The following is an 18,272-nucleotide window of genomic DNA, read 5'->3' on the forward strand; positions in this document are numbered from 1 at the left end:
TTGGTTGGTTCCCTAAGGCTTAATCTAGAAATTCAAAACAATTAGTTACATTTACTTGAAAGAAAATACCAATGCAACTTTTTATACAATTACTTCAATCGTAACTAAATGCGATATCCTATGTAAAATGTAGCGAATCAATTTCTCCTATTATCAGAAGTGTGATAAAATGGCCTCTACAGCATAAAATAATTCTGTTTCAATAAATGACAAGAAAATATAGCATTTTATTTATACGAGGAGTTTGCGGGGGCAGTGGTGGCATTGCCCCCCCCCCAAAAAAAAATAGAATTCTTAACACAGACATAGGCAATTGGCGTCCCTCTGTCTCACTTTACGCGGCCCCCAAAGTAAACATACAGAATAACAGAAAAATACACAAGACAAAAGCAAGAATTAGGAAATTCAAATAATTACAACATTACAGGAAAATACAGTTAAAGTTGAGAGAAAATACACAGAAAATACTCCAAAAACTCACAAAACTACTCCAAAAATGAACAAAATGACAACAGTAATACACAAAATTCTTCAAAAAAATATACAAAATTACAGAAAATGAAAACAAAAGCACACAAAAAGACAAGAAAAACGTGAAAAATAACTCTGCAAACCCACAGTACTGACAAACAAGCAAAACGATAACAGAAATACACAAAATTACTCCAAAAACACAAAAAGACAGCACATATGACTCCAAAACAAAAAAAACCCCAAAAAACACATTTTACAGGAAAAATACACAAAAGGACTACATAAATGCACAAAATGCCTCATAGCGAGTAAGTCAACAACAAACATACACAGAATGACAGAAAAACACACAAAATTACAATATAACGCTCGGACTGCTCATTATTCTAAATGCGGACATGAATATTGAAAACGTGACCCTCCCATCAAACAAACACATTTTGTGGCCCGGCTGTGATAAAAATTGCCCACCTCTGCTCTGGAGGTACGCGTACCCCTGTTTGAGAACCCAGGCACTAGTGGATTGGCCTGCGGTTTTAAAGGGGGATCAGTGTGTTGACTATCAGCGTCTGTCACTTGCACCCACGTGGTCAGCAGGGCGGGCGCATCTCAACCAGCGGAGCGCGCAAACTTTCAGCACAAACACTTTGGTCCATTGTTAGTGAGTGGAACCAGCGTTAGCGCCAACAGACACTATCAGACACTCTGCTTAGAGCTGTAGGACTACTGCTGGACTATTTTATCACCTCTGTGCGCTCTGACAACAGCACCAACTCATTGGACACCGGTGCGTGCGTCAGGCTCAAACTCAGACTGGGTATTGTGGGTAAGTTAGTTACGCACCCCAGTTTGTCTATACGGAGCACCAAAACAAGCAGTTTTCTCAGCTTCCTGCTCACCAAAAAGGACTTAAAAAGCTAACTACAGCATGGATGCGATCGGAGATTTATCAAGAGCAAGTCAACAGGAATGTCGCCGTGGCCCCAAAGCTGCGGTCCAGCGGTGGGTCCCTGGGTTCCCCATCGCCGTGTGCCTCCTCATGTCCCTGAGCTCCATCACCGTGTGTCTGCTGATGACCTACAAGACCTACGAGCTGGAGAAACGGCTGCACACGGACACGGTGTCCATCAGTCAACCCGCGCACGGTGCGCTGCTCAACAAGGATGGGACTCTGGTTTCTAACCTGAGAGTCCCGATCGAAAAGCTCCTGGATGAGGTACGCACGTGTGTCTGTTTGCATGTAATCAACAGTGAATAGATGCCGCAGATAATCACGTTTTCACAGCGCACAGACGCTCAAAACCTTTGCGTAAACCGTGCGTAAAAAGGAACATGTGCACACAGGTCTGGCCACTTTACGTTCCTAATCACCCACTGCGCTTTAAGGCATGATCAACATGTGCAGCTGGCCAATTAGTTTGTGGTTACCCTTTTTTACGGGGTGACGTAACCATTTTTTATGACATATAACCCCCCCCCCATTATTTAATTACAGTGAAAATAAAAACGTGCCCCTTTTAAATGACCTGTCCTTTGTTTACCAATGATTTAATAAATACATCACATTAACTTTTTGATTAATGATCTCAATGCCTTTCTTTTTCAAATTACAATGGAGATATACTCACCTTATATTGGCGGACTCCGGTCATAACTTAGTTCAGGGTTTTTCAACTTTACGGTCGTGACCCCATGTAAGGTCGCCTGGGAATAAAATGGGGTCACCTGAAATGTCTAGTAATAACATATTTTTTTTTTATTATTTTTAAAATGCTTTTTTGATTTTGATTTTGCACAGTAAAAAAACAACAAACAAAAAAACAAAACTATACATAGATTTGAAGGATTTTTTTTTGTCATGTGCGTGAACGTGCACATAGTGGAATAACAGCCTCAAGTTCCTATCAAGCCCTTAAATAATTAATAGTATAAGTAGTAATATAAATGGAATATACACAATATACAATGATAAGCAAAACACTAATGACAATAATATCACAAAAATAGACATACATTCTCTAACAACTGTTTTCTATACTTTCACACTTTCTCAAATATAAACCTAGCTCTTATAAAATGCAGTATAAAAATAGTCACTTTGTGCTCTCATCCTGCCAACTCTGTCTGTGTAACACAAACTAATTTTAGAGAAAGAAAGTCTCTGGGGTCGCCAGAAATGTGTGATATAAAAAATGAGGTCATGACAAGAAAAAGGTTAGGAACCACTGCCTTAGTTTACCACTGGGACTCTCTAGTCACACAGGAAGTTGCACCCACAATCAGGATGCAGTGGCTCCAGGAAATCCAATGGATAATGTCTAACTTGTGCTGCAGGACGTAATACTTCACACAGGACTCAATGTGGCTGATTTGTGTGTGTTTGCAGAGGGTGATGGGCCTGATGCCCAAACTGAGGACTGCCAGGGATGTTTCCCCAGAGTGCTCCTGTCCTCCAGGTACCTGTTTCTGTCAATTCAGAACTAAATATATATATATATATATCAAGCCCAAAATTCACTTGTTGTTGTGTGGATACATGTGCTGCCTATTATTCAGCGTGGGTTACATCATGTTTGTCTGTTTGGGTCCAAACTGTGGCAGCAGAGACTAAACATTCAGCACATTTGTTACTTTTTGTGTCCAGATTAGCCACTTTTAGCTTGTGAATAGGGCTCGATGATATAGAAAATTACAATATCGCCTATATGTTTTTATTTTATAGTTTATTCTGTATTAAAACACTAGTTTTAAGAGTCGCTGCTTTCGCTACTTCTGAGAACTGTGTGGCATTTTTCATCAGCAAACTGAACCTAGAATTGTCTTTATTTATCAATGTTATTGAGTTAAAAACATCGAGAGTTATATATATATATATATATATCGCCATTTTGAGAAAACATCGAGATATGAATTTTGGTCCATATCGCCCAGCCCTACCCTCAATATGACGTAAGTTGATGTGTGATGGTGATGAAAGAGTTAAGTAGTATTCACACATTTCTCGTGGCAGGAACATCAGCTGTAGTAAAGCATGGATCAGCTGTTTGTATGTTTATATATGAGCTGTCTCTGCTCACCTATGAAAGAGGAAGTTGTGTTTTACGGAAATCTCTCAGCTTGGAGCGGCAGGATGTGCATGTGTGCGCGTGTGTGACGATTCTGTGGTAACTGGCATACATGACATTCCAGGGGAGAAAAAGCTGCAGCGCTGGCATTAGTTCCAACAGTTTCACTTGAAGAAAGAAAAAAGAAAAAACACAAAGTGTCAAAAGGTTGAGGCAGACATTATGGCTCAAACATGTTCATCTGGTGATTTAAGGAATTGTCTTCTTGTCTTTTCATCTCTGTGTAAAAGGTCCTTTAACTGCAAGAACAGGTGAAAGTGTTCATGAGTGGAATTTCTGGCAAACTGTCAACACATTTTCTTTTACTGACTGATGTCTTCTGTTCCGAGGCAAAAAAAACAACACAAAAACTTTTTAAGGTCAGAGAAAAAGGGCTTAATTTTCCACATGATACACTCCTGCCAATACACCATAACTACAATTCCACATTGTGTTTCATGTTTACTTATTGCTATAATTCAGCAGTGTCAAACTAATTTTAGTCCAGCAGCCTCATATGGACCAGTTTGACCTCAAGTGGGCCATGGATTTTAGGTGGAGAAAAAAGAACAACATTATTGTGCCTAGTTCAATTCTCTTCAAAAATTCTTGATTTTGTGGAATTGTTTGTGAGAAAGTGCAAGATTTGTGGAACATGTGAGAGTTATTTCCACAATTTGCCAATAGAAATGACTGCATTCATGTGATATAAAAGGTAAAATGCAAGGCCCTTAAAAATATTGTGGAGTTGGTGAATTTTGGATATCTGGACAACTGGATTATTTGGTCATTCACACAATAATTAATGTTTTCTGTCATTTTTACTTTCTCCTGCGGGCCAAATTGAATGCTCTCAAGGGCCAGATTTGGCCCCCGGGCCTTGAGTTTGACACGCGTGATCTGAATAGCAAGATGTAGCAACCCAGTGATATGAAAGATGAAGTGATTATAATCTTAATGTATATGTGGCTTTTCCTATCATCAGATTTAGCGAAATCACTGCTGTGTCCAGAAATGAAAGGTTTTAATGGCTTTAAGAGGTTTTTGTAGGTTCTGTCTTGTCAAATTATTGTGCTATATATATATATATTTATTCTACGTGTCTTGCTGTGAATGAGTGTGGCTGCGTCAGTGATGCGTCCCACAGTTTGTGCCCCTGAGCCTTTGAGGGGCCGACAGAGGCATCTCTCTCGACACGACACTGTAAGAAGAGAGCCTCCTCTCCCTTTAGCACCGTCTCTCACCACCTGAAACTTGAATCTCCTTCCACCAGGATCACAGGCCAAGGTATTTGTGCCTGTATGTGTGTGAGAGACACACCGCTACACAGCATGAGTGGCATTTCTACCATTAAAGCTGAGGCCTTCACATGGGGGGGGGGGCTCACCTTTCAGCCTGCATTACAATTGAGCTCCAACAGGGGGCAGCAGCAGCTGTGCAGCACCACTGGAAGTGATGATAGTTCATATCCAAATCACTTTTTTATTCTTCTTTGATTATAAAAAAAAAAAGTACAAATTAGACATTGTCAGTTAGTGCTTCCTGTCTTCTGGCTTTATCTTACACCAGTGTTTCTCAAATGGGGGTATGTGTACCCCTAGGGGTACGCAATGGCACTGCAGGGGTACTTGAGCGAGAGAGAGGAAAATGAACAAATGAAAGCATTAAAAATATGGGGTTTTATTATGTTTGTTTTTAGTTAAAAATGATAATCATACTAAATATTACCAGTAACTCACAAAACGACAACAGAAACACACAAAATAAGGGAAAATAGACTGAATAATAACAAAAACAGACAAACAACAACAAAATACACAAATTGACACTAAGAACACACGCACTAAGAGAGAAAAATTCTCACTATTACCAGCAACACACAAAACGACAACAAAGACTCACCAAGTGAACAAAAAATATACAAGATTGCTACAAAATGTGCAAAAGTAACAGAGAAACATACAAAACGATATAAGAAACAGCCAAACGACACCAAACACACACACACCGACAGAATAATTTAAATAATACCAACAAAAAACACAAAATGACACCAAAAACACACACAAAATAGAGAATAATAAAAAGAAGAAACAAATAACAACAAAATACACAAATTGTCACCAAAAACACACGCACTAAGAGAGAAAAATACTCACTATTACCAGCAACACACAAAATGACAACATAGACTCACTAAGTGAGCGAAAAATACACAAGATTGTTACAAAATGCACAAAAAATAAGAGAAACATACAAAACGATATAAGAAACAGCCAAACGACACCAAACACACACACACACTGACAGAATGATTTAAATAATACCAGTAACACACAAAATGACACCAAAAACACACAAAATAAGAGAAAAATATAGTGAATAATAAAAAGAAGAGACAAATAACTACAAAATACACAAAACGACACTAAAAACACAAAATGTTGATTAAAAATGAGGGAGGGAGATGAACGAAAATGATAAAAACTATAGAAATAAATCTATTCAGGAGCCACTAAATACTGTTTCATTCATTTATTTACAAAATTAGATTCTTAAAAATGTGTGTTAACACTCATTCAATCCATCATTTATAATCTATAATTGTTTTTACACAGAATTCTTCGCATAATAATCGGACATAAGGGGGCACTTGGATTCAAAAGTAAAAGAAGGGGGTACTTGAGCCAAAAGCTGTTTGAGACCCACTAACTTACACAACATTTATGTCTCCTGTCTTCAGTGAATGCAACATTGTAACATTTAAATGGTTAAAGATCCATCGTAGCCAGTTAGTGCAGCGCGGAGACGAACCGTCACCAGGCTCAACGCTGCTTACAAGCTTCAGGTGTTTGCAATTAACACCCGTTGAGACACACCCACACTCACACACCACATACACTCGCACACAAGCAGAGGCAGACGTCCACGGGCACAGGCGATCATTACTCGCACATGAGCGCGACACCTCTGTGGTGCCTTGACAAATGAAACTCATGTGAGGTTGTGTGTGTTGTGTGTTGTCATCTCTGTGGTTTGCATTTAGATGTTGTTTAACGGGCCTCATGCTCGCCAAGGGCCACGGAGCCTGGCACCAGGTCTGACAGTGAATGTCAGACACTCATTAATATTAGTCAGTCAGCAGTCATTGACGGCTGTGCAGCACGAGTGGGTATTAATGCACTTAGAGCACATGTGTCAAACTCAAGGCCCGGGGATCAATTCCAGGCCTTTAGGGCATCCAATTCGGCCCACAGGAGGCAGTGTATAATGATAGAAAAAACATGAAGAATCAATGTGTAATCTTGAATATTTGCAGAATGCAAGCGAGGATGCAGCTACGGACCCATGGGCGAATTCAGAAGATCCATCCACCCATTTTCTGACCCGCTTAGCATTAGCATTAGCCTAGCATTAACACTAGCCTAGCATTACCTTAGCCAATGAATCCTCGGTGAAATAATGCGGAAGATATGATGAAAGTTGTTGACTTAGGTTGAAGGATCTGACAAAATCTAAATAAAGGTTTTAAAAAAGCTGAAGGAAGAATGGAGTGGAAAAGGTTGGATAGGTTGAAAAAGGTTGATGATGGTGGCAATCATTTTAAAAAGCAAATAACTCAAATTATTCCACAAAATTTCCCCAAATGAAATAAAGATAATTACAAAATCAAGTCAATTTTGGTGAAGATCCTGCAGGGAATGATATCTGTCACTTATTGCTTGGACATTGTCAGTGCCTTACATACTTTACTCATCATTTAAAGGTGGAAGTGCAAACTAGGGCATATTATTGTTAAAGTTCCTGTAAGAGTGGATGTCCTTTATGGGTTGAAACCGGGTTATTACAATAGAATTATGCTGCTGGCTGAGATTTGTCGTTTTGGTGGCTTTTGTACGTCATGAATAGGGATAGAACTTATGGATTTTCCGATGCCGATACCGATTTTTTTTTTTTTTAGCCGATGACCGATACGGACTGCCGATTTTCTTGAGCCGATACTACTTTTGCTCCCTCAATTTACATCACACAAATTATACAATGATGATAACAAATGGTACGAGTCACAATTTTTAAAAAAGTAACATTTATTGAAATGAACAAAGGCGAGGTAGAACGAAAACAAGAATAAACTATTTAACAAATATTAAAAACTGGTGATGTAGAACAAGTACAAAATATTTCTGCTCTCTGTAAATAATGCAGCAGCCTGCATTAGCCGATACTGATACACGTCAAAAATGCCGATGTAGGTCTATCACTAGTCACGAACCAACACTGTTGGCCCCTCCCCTCCTTAAATACCTAGTACCTGGCTGACGGGGCCTGGTTGTAGAAAGTTACTGGGCAGGTCTTAACTGCTCCTGGAGCTCCGCCCATAATCAGGGCCTTTTTTGAATTTCCAGCCTCGCTCATTAACATTTTTTTCACTGCACATGCCTTAAAATGTCAATCTTTTCCTTTGATGTGCTCACTTGATCTTTATGAACATAACATATTGTATATCTGACATAATGAGATAGAGATTTAAATAAATTAAAAAAATAAAACTATACGCTAAGCTTGTTCAGTTTTGAGTTGAAGAAACATCTGTTGGCCATCTTCTAAATTTGTGAAGATTGACATTGTTCAGTGTGTATCGTGAATCCACATCTGGATACAAGGCCAACAGATCGGACCCCCCTTGCCACGGCATCGGATCAATTTCCATCAGATAAAAGCTTATTGGTGCCCAAGTTATGAAAACAGACCCCACAGGTCTGTGTTTGCACCATTCTATTCAAGTGAGAGGGCATTGCCATAGTTGTAATACTTGACTTATTAAATGAACCAAGAAGAAATACAGCTTTAGGTCAAATTCTGCTGAATTTCATCATCAAACTGTCTGTGCATTACTGTACTGTGGACTCACTGTGGTTAACCAGCATCCAGATCCCCTACAGGGGCAATGATTAAGTAAAGCCAGCCATTGGAAGGGAGAGAGCCACAATGGAGGCCAATGCACCCTGAAGGCATCATTTTATTTGACTGCCATAGTAACTCAAACAGGAAACATGCAGCTGCCTATACAATCTATTTCCACAGGTTGAATACATATAATGGTCATTTTGAAGCAATAACTGCAGGAAAATTGTTTTCATGAGTGCTTTTGTTTTGGATTTGTTCCGCTATAGATTGAGGCTGCTCAACCACAGCTCGTAGTGGGATCAGATTTTACTCTCTCTCTCTGTATTTGTGTAGTTTTCATAATTTCTGTTTATTTTCATTATTGTTTAGACATGTTTCATTGCAATGCATCTGTAGATATTTAAGGTTGTGCATAATCTTTGTGAGGAAATTACCACGTGGCTGAAAAAAAAAGTTATTTGTTATTATATGTCACAGTAGAAGAAAAATGTAACTTAGGAGAATATACATACAAGATGTGCTTTTTAGAAAACATGTCTGTCATGTTGCTGCTGCACAGATTCAAGTGTAAAAACTTACACAGAGAGGGTTGGTTGGACGTTTTTCCTTTATATAAAACTTCTGTCGCTTTTGGCTGAAGATGTAGTTCAGAATCAGAATAATCCCAGATTCAGTTGTTTGTGTGCACACTTTATCAGTTTAACCCAAACCCTATCAATCCCTCTCTACATTTGCTTCTTTCTAACCTTTCCTAGACTAAAGAGGGGGCCAGGCATGAAACCTGAATCTGTTTATAATTTTCTAGCTTAAACTCAGCATCAGTAGCCATCAGTTGGCTGCACTACGTTGCCAGGGTAGCATCTGGAACATGCAGGATAGTGGGCTCTGTCTTTGGTCAGCCCTACTCTACTGTTACAGTAGGACAGTCACAGCCGCTCAAAAGCATAACTTTATGAGTCAGGCGTCCTCAGGTTACTTCTTCAGTTGAAGTGTTGGTGATTCCACTTCAGTCATTGTGAGTAGTAATACAAATGATGGCTCATTGTGATGTCTTGCTCTTATTTGGGAGCTAGTTTTGGATGGTTTGTTTGTGCTGGGTTTATGTACAGACAGAGGGCAAAAAGAATGCTTGTTCTTTGATGTTGATGATACTTTGATATGTCTATCTGAAGTCACAAATCAACAGTGGAAAGATGTTTATAAATTTGGGATTTGGATACTTGATTTTTGATGTCATGTGTAAAGCGTTGTGCCATGAGTTAGAATCAACCATAGCTCTCAAGGAGATTATTCCTTTACTTGGGGAGATAAAAGAGGTATACCAATGCTTCTAACGTTTTATACTTATATACTTACAATTGTACTTTTTAATTTTTACCTTTACCAAGGACTTAATATTTTCACCGGCGTTAAATTATCTGTTTGACTGTTGGCAGTATACGTCAATAGTATATACTTAATGGACTTTGACAAAATTAAAGGTAGACCTTGCACTATGGAAGATTCCATTAAATCTTGGAGGGGATCCAGATAAATATAGTGATTCTGGGTTTCAAAATTTTTTAAATCCCTTTCTCTCAGGGTGCCCATTAGGGGTAAGAATTGCCATCAATCTGACGATACGTTTTACAATTTGCATGTCACAATACGATATATACCGATACTAAATTTCACCTTTCCAAGTGCAAAATGGAATAAAACACAATTTGTTTCATTTTTTTATTTTTTTTATTTGCGAGAACAAGTAAATGGTAATTACCTGTAATTCAACGACCAACATCAAAAACAAGTGGTATGTTTATTCAACTGTCAAATTATATTTTTCCAAATAGTTGAACTTAGAACAAATTCTATGCATGCATCTATAAAAGTGCCCACTATGTTTTATGAAAATAAGGTGCAATCAACTACCAAGCTAAAATGCATTGAGGAGTGAAGTACTTTAACAAAGTCTGATGATTCACTGACACCTAGTGACCAGGCGTTTACGTGCTATCAGAATCAGAAAATTCCTTTATTAAGGATCAACTCTCGTAGCACCATTTTCTTTCTCTTTTCCTCTCCCTCTGAGCTCTGCCCATCACGGGTGATCTCTCATCCAAAGGTGTGCTGCTGCCACCTACATGTCACCAGTTGGACACTACATCATTGTACAAGTTAGATATTCACAGGAGAGTCACCTAGCAACCCCAGCTGAAAAACACAATTCATGTCTATAGATGTGAATGGCACTCAATGAGTTAATAACAAAAGAAGAAAACAAATAACAATCAGTCATTTAACTAAACTGCTGACTACCCTTACTACCTCTCCATCTCCACTTTCTGTAGTTCGAACATGATGTGGAGATTTTTGTTGATGGTCTGCTTATCGGAGCGTTTATATCGAATATTTTAGATGCAGTCCGATAAAATCCGATATTTGTTTTCTGGCTGATATCAAACCGATATCAATATCGGATTGGGACACCCCTAATTTTAACTTTCTATAAATTGACTGTTGGAGGGAATGTGTGTGTCTGTGTTTGTGTTTTGTTCCTGGGAATGACGCCAACCCTCTTCTCTTTTAAGCCCTTTTTTTTTTTTTTTTTTTTTTTTTTTTTTAAGACTTTCTACTAAAAATTCTACATTTAAGCTAAACTTAGACCTTTACTACATCAATGTGCAACCATGTCTACACACTTAGCAAAGAACACATCCTGATCCATCCTCTGTCTGTCACTCATCAGCTTTCTTATTAAGCTTTGCCTTGTAAATCAAAGCTGACAGTTTGCTGAACATAGAATGGGAATTTGCCAATCCAGGATAAAGAAACACACTAGAAGCAGAGGCGAAATGTTCCCGGCACGGTGGGCCTAAGTTTGTGGGCTTCATTTTGACATATTGGTAATCTTGTGTTATCTGTGTGAGTTCTGCAGCCCCGATGGCTCTGAAACACAGTAAACATCACTGGATTCAATTATCAGTTGATATTCTATCAGATTTGCTGTCAGATTTGGCTGAAGACATTTAAGCAGGGAATCGCGTGGGGACTGAGCGGAAGAGTTGCAGGTTGCGACTTATTGAAATGATTTTGCATCCATGTGTTCATGTTTAAGTGTCAGATGGTGTGCTGACACCTCTTGGCTCAGGGCAGTGAAGAGTCAAAAGAACAAGCAGCTATTGAGCAATGGCTCTGATTGAGCATGGAATTATTTATATAATTGTTTTATTTCAGGCAGAGGAAGTGCAGCACAGGCCATGAAAACAGGAATTTTTTCCAACTCTAATGCAAACACTGAGATACAAGCAACTAGAGCACAGAAATGTAGAAAAAAATGGTCTTATTTTAAGGTGGATTGCACATTATACCACACGCACTTATTTAAGAATGTATTTGACCTACTTTAGGTAATAAAGGCAAAAAAGCATTTTTTAAGTGAAATTCACACTTGTGGCAATAATCAAAGCACAATTTGAACCGAGATTCATTGTTTGTTGCTCTTTGGACACTAAAGCCAAAGCATCAGTGATACACGTGATTTCATGATTTCAAAATCCACTTGTTCTCAGTGCTCTAGTGTGCATCAAAAGCATCAAGTGGTCTGTTAAACCGCAGGGATGTCATTCATTTCTTTGGTTCTGGATTAGTTTAAGTGCACGGCCACGGAATTATCCACAGTATTTCTGATGCCGGTGGGTCTGCAGATGTTGTTTTGAAAGTTCATAGTCTCCTAAAATGGCATTATTTGAATGTTTTATTTATTCCATATTAGGTCTTTGCACACTGCGAATGGGGTTCGTAGGAAAAATAATCATTCATTTTCCAACACTTCATCAAGTCGGAGATTTAATTCTCGTATGAGACAAACACTGAAGAGAAAATATCACACCAGGGTTGCATTACAACGTTGAAATGCAACCCTGGTGAGTCACACTGAAGTGACTGTTGCTTTTAAGTTTAGGTGAATTTATTTAAACGCATTAGACGAGCAGATGCTGGTAGTCATGCAATAGAAATGTCTTCCACATTTCTTCCTTAAATCTGTTTTGATATCAAAAGGACACAAAATAACTTCACAGCTCTTGTAATTTTTCTAAATAATAAAAGTATAAATATCTCTCCGTGAGGGCTTTATGAGGAAGTAGGGGTTTGCACATTTGCCTCCTAGCCTTACAACTGGGACCTAACATGTTCTTCCGAGTCTAAAAACATGGTCTTTATGTTTGTTCAATTGTAGTATCTTTATTCCCAATAGAATTGTAATATTGGGTTTTACATGCAGGACTTGTCGAAGCTTCAGGAGCAGTCACAAGGCTAAATGTGGAAACTATTACATTATTTTTCTTTTTTAATTATCACAAGTGGCAGGTGACATGCGGAAAAGTGCTTTATTGGGGAAGCAAAAAAAAACAAAAAAAAAAAAAACCCGTCTTTAGCACCAAAACGTGTCTGACAGCCCTAAAATACCTCCCTGTGTTACAGAACCTGAACCTAGTCAATCATTTTGTCCACAGGAGACTCATTCAAGGTGGCATTCACTGCTTGAAATCATATTTTCTTAAGGAAAACCATGACTCATCAATCATGTACTTTATCAAAACTCCCAAAAAATGTAAACAGGCTTTTATTACAATCCCATCATCTGTTAGCATGTACAAAGTGGATAAGGATTCACAGGAAAGTGGTTTCCAGTATCAGCATCCATGAGTCTGTTAATCCGTCAGGAATGAGGAGAAGCTGAGTCCAGCTGCGTGACAGGGCTCACACAAACACACTGCGATTTATTTGGCAGATTGCATCTCTGGACATGAACCCAGACAAGCAGGGAGGCAGAGTTGGACCAGAGGTCACTGTTTATCCTTCCATCACTCCCAGACACAAAGTCAACCATCAGGGTATCTCTGCCCTCTGGGAGCCACGGGGGTGTTTTGGAGGTGTGACACTGAGCATTGGTGATCCAGATGGTATGACTGCACTTGAATGTGCTCGTGCCTATTGTAAAAGCTCCCGCACAGAATCGCCACTCTGCCAGCACCTCTTTAATGAGAGTTCAGCTCATAAAACCGGGTCTGAAACCTTTGAACAAGCCCTCAACTTCACTGTTGCATGTTATTTTGCCGTAACAGGGAGGCAAGGCCATGTTGAAGTGAAGTGCTGGAGAGCTCTCAACAACTTAACACCATCACTTTATGTAAAGGGTATTTACATGTGTCAGGTCTGCTTTCTCTCTCAGGCTGACCTTTGCAAATATGTAGGTTTTTCTTCCATCTTTTTGCTCTACATCTCATGGTGCAGCTCTTCTATTTTCTCCCATTCTCGTCTGTATTTATGGTATAAGCAGCAGAATCTGGGCTTTAGGTAATCCGGTGGCTGAATGGCTGCTATATATCCACAGTGGGTCATTCTGTTTGCTGATTGTATACATGAACTCAAAGTTCAGCCAAAAGTGTGGTGGGGGTATGACGATGGTTATCACTCACACTGTAAACAGACATTGAAGAGATCCAGGAGGCTTTCACTGAGTCAGTGGGTCGATCACTGGGTTTGTCCATCTACGCAATAAGGTTCAGTTCTTTGGGTTTCTCACAAGAGTTAAAACTGATAAATGATTTATATTAGTAAGGATTCTTTATATATACATTAAGGTTATTCTACTCAAGGGCCATAGTCCTTCTCATGTTAGATGCAAGACTGTCTTTCCAAAAATCCCTAGCTCATTATTGCAAGCTCAGGAAAAACAATTAGTTGGTTTCCTTGGGTTGCATATATCTATTTTGTAATTTTATTTAGATTTTTCAGGTGATTTGTCAGGTTAACAGTTTTTCAGTGGGACAATAGTAGCTGTTTCATTATCAAGGGGGAGAGTTTAAGTATATTGAGGTCTTGTTCACGTGAGAGGGAAAGATGGAAGGTGAGATTGACAGATAAATTGGTGCAGCGGCATACTGTCAGTGTACTGGTCCATTGTTGTAAAGAAGGAGCTAACCAAAAAGCAAAGCTCCTAATTAACCAGTCAGTCTATGTTATTACCTTCATCTATCCATCCATTCAGAAGCTCTGTCACATGGGAAGAACTCAGATTAAAGCCATGGTTTCTCCACGTCAAGAGGAACCAGCTGAAGTGGCTCTGGCATTTATTTCAGATGCCCTCTGGTTGCCTCCTTAAGGAGCTGTTTTGGGGCGTGCCCTATCGGTGAGCAGCCCAGGGAGAAACCCAGAAACCTAGCCGAGAACCGCCTTGGGGTCCCCACAGAAGAGCTGGAGGAAGCGTCTGAGAAGAGGGAGGTCTGGTCATCTCTGCTGAGACTTTGGAGAAGTTGGATGGATGGATGGATGATTATTAGCTGTATCGTTTTGAGATGACTTTTGTTGTAATCAGCGCTATGTACATAAAGTTGAATTGAATCTGGCAACACTGTTTTGGAGACAACTAGAACATGCAGAAATCAGGGCATTACTCATGAGCGTCTCTACATGAACCAATCCCAGCTGACTTAGGGCACATGGCGAGCTACACCCTGGACAGAAAATCAGTTCATCACAAGGAAGAAAGAATAAGGTTAATATGGTAGCATTGTGTTTTTACTCTAGCCAATTATGGAGTTCCGTAGTAAGCAGACACACATGGCGTTGTCTTGCTTGAATGTGTACAACCATATGCAACACAACTCCCACTGGACTGCAACTACCAGTAGTAAGTGTGTGTGTGCATGTGTGTAGTGGCCCGTGTTGGGTCATTTCGCTTTCTGTGGTTTCTCTTTATCAGTTCAAGAACATTGCATACAGCAGAATGGATTCCTGAGCAAAACTGAAATAATACTGCTAAAAATCACTCCTACAAACTGTTTCTCATCATTACTTGGCAAGGCTGGCCTGGCTTTACCATATGGAATTGCATAATCTTACCCACACATGCAGCTCTGGGTTTGTGTGAATGTGCTTTTGCAGGTTGTCTCATTCTCGTTGGTCCCAAAGCTGAGTGGTATTTTGTGTTAAATTAGTGTTAATGAGCACAGCAGCGGTAAAACATGGCAACTGTGGTTTGCAATCATTAAATTTAAACACTTGGTTTGTGTCAAAACTGCTGTCACTGCCACTTTTGCGCCTGGTTTAAGTGCCTGGACCCGATGGAGGCAATGACAGAAGTGTCAGGGGAACAACACAGAACCAACTGAGCCAACAATGTTGAAATTTTATGCACATGTTGAAACTTTGTGTCAGCATTTGATCTGTTTTGTAGACACGCAGACGTTTGTGTGTCTGCTTTTTTTTTCAACATGTGTGTGTGTGTGGGCCTGCATGCTCTACATGTGTTGTAATAATAAAAGTGAGCATGTGTGTTCCAACGTTTCTGCATATACTGTCCAATAGCTGATCTCCATTTTCAGCCTATAGGGACTCTTTATCTGCATATTTGCTGTTCCATTCAACAATCACTATAAAAGGACTCCTGAGTGCATTCTAGGAGCCAGTGGAGTATATCACAGATGTCCAGTCAGGTCGAGTTACTCACAGAAACTCTCAGTTTAACATGTGGACAATCTATTAGAGTTACCGTTTCTCTCTTGTTTTTCTGCTTTGTCTTTGCCTGCATTCCTTCTGGCATGAATGCAACATTTTTCCTAAACACAAATTCAATCCTGAAGGTGTTGAAACATCCAACATGTGTGAGAGTGATCCACTGATTGTGTACACTACGAGTGTTTATTTGTGTATTTTAGCACAAACAAACACAGTTCATATTTCAGGTGTAGCATCACGGGCTGAGGCTGATGCATGCAGCGCATGTTTTTAGTGTGTCTTCACTGTCTCTTCACCGTGTCTTCACCGTGTCTTCACTGTCTCTTCACCGTGTCTTCACCGTGTCTTCACTGTCTCTTCACCGTGTCTTCACCGTGTCTTCACTGTCTCTTCACCGTGTCTTCACCGTGTCTTCACTGTGTCTTCACTGTCTCTTCACCGTGTCTTCACTGTCTTCACTGTTTCACTTGCCGTAGAACACAGCCACAGAGGGACGCACTTTAGGAGCTAAATGAGTCCTTTTTTGGTTTTGTTTGTTTAGTCCAAGTGTTTTCTCACATCCATGTGGTTCTGATTGTGCAATCTGGAATGATTAAAAAGGCAAGGACAGTGGGAGGAAGCATCAGGGAGACCAATGTGATGTTGATAGATTGTGAACTTGGGGTAATGTGAAGTGTGGAGATAAGATCTAGTATCACATTTTACATCATTGTCTCTGTCTCTAAAATAGATTGGAGCTGCACTCTACTGTAGTATCACTGAAACACTATCTTGGCCTCCAGAGCATCCTGCTCTGTCTGTGACTCCCTTTATATTAATACCAATGTGTTCCAGTGCTCAGCAAGGATCACAAACACAACTTAAACTGTCTAATCTTTTATTTGGCAATTTTATAACACACAAAAAGGATACCTGACCCAAATGAAGCTCTTCATCATAAAACATGTGGTTGCGAGTCCTTGCCAAACCACTTGTTCAAAGTACCTCTCTATGGGTTTATTTGGGAAAACTTGCTCATTGTGGTCTCACCCTCTCAGCACAGGCTGGTTGACCGTGCACTGATCAAATTAACAAGCCCAGTTTTTAGTTTTGTATGTAAGGCGTCATGATGGGAGGTAATGTGTATCACATGTATGTTCACTCACTATTTCTTCTTCTATATCTTGTACTCATTGCTGTTGAGGTTAAAGATCCTTAACCACATAACTAACATTCATGAAAATGTACCCGCTGAAGCGAGTGCTTGTGGGATCTCAACATTTCTGGTTCCGAGAGTCTTGCCAACTTCTGATCACTTCACTCTGAAGATTTTTCCCTAAATTCAAAACGTTGGCAATGAATCATTGTGATATCACGGGTGATACTGGAAACAAACTAGAACAAAAATTGTCATGTGAGAATTACTGTCCTCCTTGTGTGGCAAAAAGACACAAGAAATCCCTGTAAGAATGAAGTAAAAACAATTATGTGTATCTGTTTACGGGACTCCACATCCCACAATGCAATGCATGGAAATGTTAACAAACGGGAATGGTTAGGTTGGCAATAAAAAAAAACAACAACTTTCTAATCTGGCTCATAGTTTTTAATTAGTTTTGCATGTTTCAACCAGATTTTATCAGCTGAGCATGGTTTTTTGTTAGGGTCTCAAACATTTCGTTCAGTAGATCAAATCGTTTGTTCATTGAATCAAGTAATTTGTCCAGCATGTTTTCAAACAAAATCGGCTATTTTGCCTGTGCTCCACACTCAGCCTCATGCGTGGCACTTGTGTTTGATTGTTGGGCATTTTTCAGTGTTGTATCTGTTGTAGTGAGATGTCAAACAAGCAGAAACCCTACAATTAATAGCACCTTGTAGAGTTTAAGTATGAAGGCATAGTTGAAAGATAAATGCCACAATTTTCACCAGAGTTTCAGCATCTTGGCCACGCCTCGTTTAGTGTGAGAACAACAAACTTTCAAGTGACAACTTTGACCTTTTTACTTTCTTTTTGGATTAACTGATGTTTGATTTGATGATCTCTGAGGCATACATTATGATTTTATCTAATAAAAAATTTAAAGATGTTTTTCAGGAATAATATTCTACTTTCACTTTCCTCCCTAATAATATAATTGAAAACTGAAGGACACCATTTAAACCACTCAAATTTTAGGTTGTAAACAAGAGCTTCAAAATGTAGTAAAAAGCTCAGTCAGTGTTTCGCATGGCGTGAGGCCGTAAGATGGAAGGTAAGGAGTCTCGTGGTATGTTAACAGTTCTTAATCTGTGTGTTTGTAC

At 39.4% G+C, this 18,272-nt stretch overlaps 1 protein-coding gene across 13 annotated transcripts in view; it reads left to right on the forward strand.

Moving 5' to 3' along the window:
* Window positions 1-1,055: 1,055 nt before the first annotated feature.
* LOC114471318 (collagen alpha-1(XXIII) chain-like) overlaps window positions 1,056-18,272 on the forward strand; it is a 168,898-nt gene continuing 151,681 nt past the window's right edge. For all 13 annotated transcript variants that reach the window (XM_028460052.1, XM_028460056.1, XM_028460057.1 and 10 more), the window contains exons 1-2: window positions 1,056-1,690; window positions 2,861-2,930. In XM_028460052.1, coding sequence (XP_028315853.1) covers window positions 1,403-1,690; window positions 2,861-2,930 — 358 coding nt within the window. In that variant the 5' untranslated portion in view covers window positions 1,056-1,402. The remainder of the gene's footprint in view (window positions 1,691-2,860; window positions 2,931-18,272) is intronic.

This window comes from Gouania willdenowi, chromosome 10 (genome assembly GCF_900634775.1).
Source record: "Gouania willdenowi chromosome 10, fGouWil2.1, whole genome shotgun sequence".
Classification (NCBI taxonomy): domain Eukaryota; kingdom Metazoa; phylum Chordata; class Actinopteri; order Blenniiformes; family Gobiesocidae; genus Gouania; species Gouania willdenowi.